Source organism: Alligator mississippiensis, chromosome 1 (genome assembly GCF_030867095.1).
Source record: "Alligator mississippiensis isolate rAllMis1 chromosome 1, rAllMis1, whole genome shotgun sequence".
In the NCBI taxonomy this organism is placed as follows: Eukaryota; Metazoa; Chordata; order Crocodylia; family Alligatoridae; genus Alligator; species Alligator mississippiensis.
Genome location: NC_081824.1, coordinates 437,102,923 through 437,109,367, shown reverse-complemented (window position 1 = coordinate 437,109,367; position 6,445 = coordinate 437,102,923). Strand labels below are relative to the sequence as shown.

The 6,445-nt window shown below is 46.2% G+C and overlaps 1 protein-coding gene across 1 annotated transcript in view; it reads left to right on the top strand.

The window, feature by feature from the left end:
- The first annotated feature begins 259 nt into the window (after positions 1 to 259).
- Positions 260 to 6,445, top strand: part of CUL5 (cullin 5) — a 59,201-nt gene continuing 53,015 nt past the window's right edge. The window contains exon 1 of the mRNA XM_006262466.4: positions 260 to 483. Coding sequence (XP_006262528.1) covers positions 460 to 483 — 24 coding nt within the window. The 5' untranslated portion in view covers positions 260 to 459. The remainder of the gene's footprint in view (positions 484 to 6,445) is intronic.

The following is a 6,445-nucleotide window of genomic DNA, read 5'->3' as shown; positions in this document are numbered from 1 at the left end:
GTGCGCCGGATCCAGAAGGGCCGGGGGTGCACGGGCCCGACCTCACCCCGCTCACCCCGCCCAAGGCCCGGCCCGACGCCACGCCTGCTGCCGGGGGCGGGGGCGGGGGCTCCCGCGGGCTCTGGGCCGGGGTGCCGGCGAGGCGGCCGCCGGGCGGCAGAGGGCGCTGCCGCCGCCGTAGGCCCCCCGCCCCGCCCCCCCGCGCGCTCCGTGGCGGCGCCGCCTCACGTGCCCGCCCCTCGCATGGAGCCGGGCCGCGGCCGTGTGTCCTGGGCGGGCGCCGCCATGAGGCGCTGAGCAGCGGCGGCGGGGGGGGCAGCACCGAGCCGGCCGCTCCGGAGCCCCGAGCGGAGCCGCGGGGGCAGGGGCGGGTCGCGCGGGGCCATGTAAAGCGGGGGCGGCCCGAGCCCAGCCCAGCCCCGGCCCGGGAGCGCCGCCGCCCGGGGCCCGCGGGGCAACATGGCGACGTCTAATCTCCTAAAGGTGAGAGCGGCGCCGGGCCGGGCCCCGCGGGGAACAAAGAGCCGCCGGGCCTGGCCGCTGCCCCGCGGTCAGCGCCGCCCGCAAGGCCCGGCCCGACCCGGCCCGGGGCTCCCGGCGTGGGGCCCGCGAGCAGGGTGGGGGGGTCTCGGAGCTGTTTCGTGGGTAGCACGGGAGCGGGGGCCGGAGCTGCAGCCCTGTTCTTCCCTGGGTGGCTCCTGCCAACCTGTTACGGCGCCTGGTGCCAGGCGACCTGCGGCCGGGGGCGAGGGGCACATTGCCCTGCTCTCTGCTGGGGAAGGAGCGGCCTTGAGGGCTGGGGACCTCTTGCGAAAGGGCCGAGTCACGGGGGCTTGGCACCCGGAGGAGAAGGGGTGCCAAGTTCCCGGACGGGGGCAGAGGATGTGGCTCCGATCGCTTGACCCGTGGGGCGGGGTAGGGAGTTGCACAAACCTGGTGGTCTCCTGAGAAGCAACGCCAGGGATGTGGAGAGCAAGTTGAGTACTGTTTTGATGAGTGGTGTTTCAGCACGTGGTGTATGGACGGTGTGGTGTGTCACAGTCGAATCTGGCCTGCAGAGGTGGGTCATGCGGCCTACAGGGCTTCTTGCGGTCTCCGGATCCCGCCTGTGGGGCTAGACGTGCGGGCAGTGGGGCAGGCAGCAGTAGTGGTCAACCCCCGTGGCTGCTGTATCAGCCCCCAGGCCGGGGGTTAACACTGCTGTTGCTTACCCTGTTGCCAGATTCCCAACTTAGGATCCTTGCTGAGGATGCAGGTCTGCGATGATGACAGTATTAACCTTCCCCCTTAACTGCCAGAGCTACACTGTCAGAGGAGCCAGTATCCATGGGGGTTAATGCTGCCCCAGGGTCAGATGAGTTTGACACCTCTAGAGTGTCCCATTTGATCATTGCTCTTTCGCCGTGTGATGTTACTTGCAGCGTGCTTGGGAGTTATTGGATACTGACACACTTCCTTTGTGGAAACAGAATTACACAGCCTTTAAGCAGATGTAAGGACACTTGGCCCACCGGATTTGACTGTATTCTACTGGAAAACAATGCTTCTACTAAGTGAGAGAACAGTGTAAGGCATTAACCGTTCAGGGAGCTCTGCATGGCAGCAGGCTTAGGTGTAGCGTGATGACTTTTTCATAAACATTTCATTTCAAAGAACAGTTGCAGTTGTATTCTAAATATACAGTGATGCTTTCTTGGCAAAGGTGGTATAGAAATATGACTGAAAGAGGCATTACTGATGTCTTACAGTGCTTTTAAATAAGTAAAATTAAGTAGTAACTTTTCATCAGAACAGTTGAGAGAGCTTTATAAAAGGCAGCCAAATATAAGGCCTCTTACAAAGAGGAAACTGAGGCAACAAAAACTGCTAAAAGTTGCACAAGAGTTTGATCCAATAAATAGAAACTCCTTCCTGATGCTTAGCAAACTGTTCTCCATAAAGCATACTAGCATGAAGTGAAGCTTGCTTTGCAGTACATTTATACCCTTCCAGAATATGATATGTATATCTCTTTAAACTTTCTGGAAATTGGAGGGATGGCCCTAAAAGATAGGAAAGAAAAGGTCAAGAGCAGGCATTTTTAGGGGACATGTACAGAAGACCATGTGATTGAGTGTGTCAGGTTTAGTTAACCCTACTTTAATCCTAGTAAAGACAAGGCCTGAGAGTCGGTGCAAGCAGGCTGTATCATCGGTACAGTTTCATTGGAGTCAGTAGGGCACTGTATGGAGGGGAAAGTCTATTGCAGGATGGGGTTTAAACTAATTCCTGCCCTTTTGTGTTTCTTTCCCTTTTTAAGTAGTTAATCTCATCCCGTTTACTGGTCCGCTTGTTTGAGCTGTTCTCTTTCATCCCCGTCTCTTGTCTGATCAACCTGGACCACACCAGACACGCATAGACTCTTCAGCTTTCAACTAATATTTCTGGCTCTGTTCTTTGGATACCTCTTGCTGACTTGTTTCTTTTAAGGATTGCCTAAGATGTCAGCAAATAGTTCGTGCTAACTGTAGTTATGTAATGAACTCTTTTGTAGTTCTGATTAATTACCACTTCATACATTTAAAGCCCCACTCTCCTTCCTATTTGCTTTGTGTGGTAACCACTGTAGCTGCACTACCAGTTGTAAGAGTTGCTGGTTAGGACAGGTGGTGATTGATTGCATGTTAGATTTAAGCACTTTTAAGCCATATATCTCGCCAATAAATTAATCTCTTAGGTTGGCACAAGACAGTATTATTATTATTATTAAGTAAAAATAAAAACCCCAACTGCTAGCTACACCAAAGTAATCAAATGTGTGTCTCTTTTTAGGTGTTTACAGGTTTCACTTAGAGACTCCAGCTGAGATCAGGACCTCATTGTGCTGGGCTTTGTATGTACACTGAAGAAGACTCTCCTTGCCCCAAAGAGCTTAGAGATGAAACAGATAAGACAAAGAGTAGGAAGAACAGGCATAGAAGGGTGATGTGATTTGCCTACAGTCCCACAGTAGGTCAGCAGCAGAGCCAAGAATAGAATTTAGGTCTCCTGACTTCTAGGCCAGTGCCTTATTTACCAGTTTCTGTTTTATGTAGGTTCTTGTACTGTGCTCCTTGCTGTCTCTACTGTACTACTTTGCATCATAGCATCATGATTGTAAAAAGGGATGTTATGTTATGTGACATTCAGATTTGGAAAAATGTTTTTATAACTGTTGCCACCTAAAGCCTGCCTGCTGAGTTTTTTATGTGTATGCTATGTAATGCTTGTCAATAAGGAGAGGTTACAAAGCAGTAAAAGGGGAAAAATCCTTTATTAGCAGGGCATGGTGCTACAGTGATACTTGATAAAATGAAACCTTAAAAGTCACAGTCAGGTAGTGCCTGTGAGGAGAGCTGACATGTGAATAATGTTCCAGGCAAGTTAAAACTGTTAATGTATGGAATGACATTTGGGAAACAGAACATTGCAAAGAGCTAGAAGTACAAATGGAATAGCTCACTTATATATAGATCTCAAACCTCGCTTATATAAAGTGAGTTACTCCATTTGTACTTCTAGCTCTTTGCCATGTTTTATATAGTCTTATTTTAATTCCTGACCTTCAGAATAGGAATTTGTGTATTAGTGGCAATTGGTAACATGAAGTTAAACTGACAGTTGTCATGATTTGATAACAGTTCTAATCTAAACAGAACTAGTCAGGAGTATTCTTCTTTAGCAAAGATTTGGATTATCTTTTTTCTCCCTCATACCTTTGTTCACAAACTGTAATTTGCGGGGGGTGGGCTGGGGAGAGACAATTAGAGAAATTAACTTCACGGAGGTTTTAGAATATGGATTCTAACACCGCATTTTTTTTATTTGCCTCCAGGTCACTGATACAGATGTGACCTAGGATGATGACCACTGAAAACTCCCAGTACTTGATTACTGTTTAGTCCGTGTCAGGTTTTCAAACTTTTTTGGTTGCATACTCCTTTACCTGAAAACTACTACTGCTCATACCCCCTATGCATAATACTTGTTCACTACAAATATCACTACACAACAACACCATTACTCTGTGTGTTGACTAGTAGTGGTATGTGGGCCATCCTAATTGGAACCCTTTCTTGCTTTGATTTTTTTAGTGAGGGAGGTCTTTTCAGGTCCTCGTAAGAAAACGGCTGAGCTCATCAGTGAGATTAATAAAAAGGTTTAGAACTCCATGACAGGCAGTTCAGCAAGTTTAGGAACTGTTTGCCTATTTTGGGCATTAGGGAGGAAATTTTAAAAAATGTAAACACCTCGTAGTCTCACCTATGAAAGTCCAGATCATACCCTGGATGTGGAATAAGGTAGGGAACAAGAAACCATGAACTTCCCCTCATAGTGTTTCCTCTTCAGCATTTTGTAATGAGTCCTCCTAGTTAGTGAGTCATGCTAGCTCTAATGGAATATTTGATGTTTAAAAATACATTTCATTCTGCATATGTTTAGGTCTTACCAGATACATTGCATAAAAAATAGTAACATACTCGTTATGTTTTCCTATAGTTAGCAAAGAAATTAGCTTTATTCACGTAACTAGGTGCAAAGCATGAGATATTTAATTTGCTTTATTTTTGAGATTTTTGTGCCAAAAATAAAGTAAGGACAGTTTTAATAAAGCAAGAAGACTCTATTCACTTAACCCAAGTACTGAACTGGCTTTTTGCTACTTCCAAAATCAAATCCATAAGACCAGGCTGGAGAAGTTTCAGAGGAAAGCATGGGAGGACATTGCGAGTGAAAATACAAGTTTCTCGTGGCTGGCATGGCTCATCCTACTCTGCTTAACAGTTGGTATATCGAGTTGGTTAATCCTGTTGTGAGAGCAGTTGATTGGGAACAGAAATGCCTGGCAAATGAAGCAGGCCACCTTTTGATTGTTTCACAAGTATAGCAAAAGGCAGGAGAGGGTAGCACCTTAGAAACTAACTAGTTTGGAGAAGTATAAGCTTTCGTAGGTGACATCTGACAAAGTAGATTTGCCTACAAAAGCTTATACTTCTCCAAACTAGTTGATCTCTAAGGTGCTACCCTGTCTCTGCCTTACTTAAGGTGTCAGACTAACAGGGTAACAAAGTAACCTGACCAAGGAGAGCTGTTAATATTTTTCAGAGACAATGTGACTTTTAGAGACATTTATACTTGTACCTTCTATTGAAACAACAAGCAATGAAAAGAACTTAATATACCAAATTGTGTATTGAAGATTTTTTGTAAGCTTAAGTGAAGGGAGCCTCTGTCTCAAGGATTTTTGTACAGTACCTAGTACAAAGGCCATATCCCCATATGGGACTTTCAGCTGTTCTTGTAATATAAAACATTGTAAAGATAATCAGCTATGACTCTATGATTGAAGTTGAAGGATTTTGTACTTAAAAAGTAGTTCTCTCCAAAATTTCAGCACTTTGAATATAGAAATAATTTTCTGGGATTTTTGAGAGATCTGTTAAATTAATTTCAGAAAAGATCCTTCAGAAGAAATTTCACACTGTAAGGCTTTTTTTGTCTGAACTGACTAATAGCAAAACAATGTACCATTCAGACTTTCTGTAAGGTAAAATTCAGTAGTGGAATCCTGTATGATGGTGCTTTTCAAACTGTTCTCTGCAGAATCATGGGCCTCTGGATAGGTCATCAAGGATTCTGCAAAGAGACTGGGGATTATGGCAGAGTGGGCCTGGAGGAGGTACACTGCCATTACCAGGCTAGGTTGTTTGGCTCTGCTTCAGTTCACAGGCCCTGTGGAGTTGGGTGTAGGGGTTTTGCGGCAGACAGATGCAGTTTTGGGATGTATCAGTAGAAGAATTAGGTGCAAGACATGGGATGTGATAGGTTAGGCCTCATTTGGAGTATTGGATGCAATTTTGGGCTTCATATTTTTAAAAGGATGTGAAGTGAGAGATGGTCCAATAAAGATGATCAAAGACTTAGCAAGTCAGATGCGGAGAGGCTAAAAGAGCTAGGCATATTGAGCTTGTGGAAAAGGTACTTAAGAGGGAAAATGATGGCACTCTTCAAATTCTTGAAGGGCTGCCATAAAGAAGAGGGAAAGCACCTTTTCTGTCTTGCTTGCCGAGAGGAGAATTCAGACCAATGGCTTGAAGTTGCAGCAAAGTAAGTTTAGATTGGATATATGGAAAAACCTTTTTTACTGTTAAATATAGTGAGGCAGTAGAATAGACTGCCTAGGGAAATTGTGAACTTGAACACCTCCAGTGATGGAAAGAGAACGGGTTGGATAGCCACTGCTTAGGGATGATCTAGGTGTAGCTATGCCTAAGCTCTGTTATGGGTATTTTCCATGCTTCTGGGATTTTGTAGTTGCCCCTGTCCACCCTCCTTCCACCCTTGCTCCCTTTTCTGCTACGTGTCATGGTGTTTTTAAGCCTTCGTCTGTCATTGGGTGTTGGCGACAGCGAAGGCTGGGGACTTT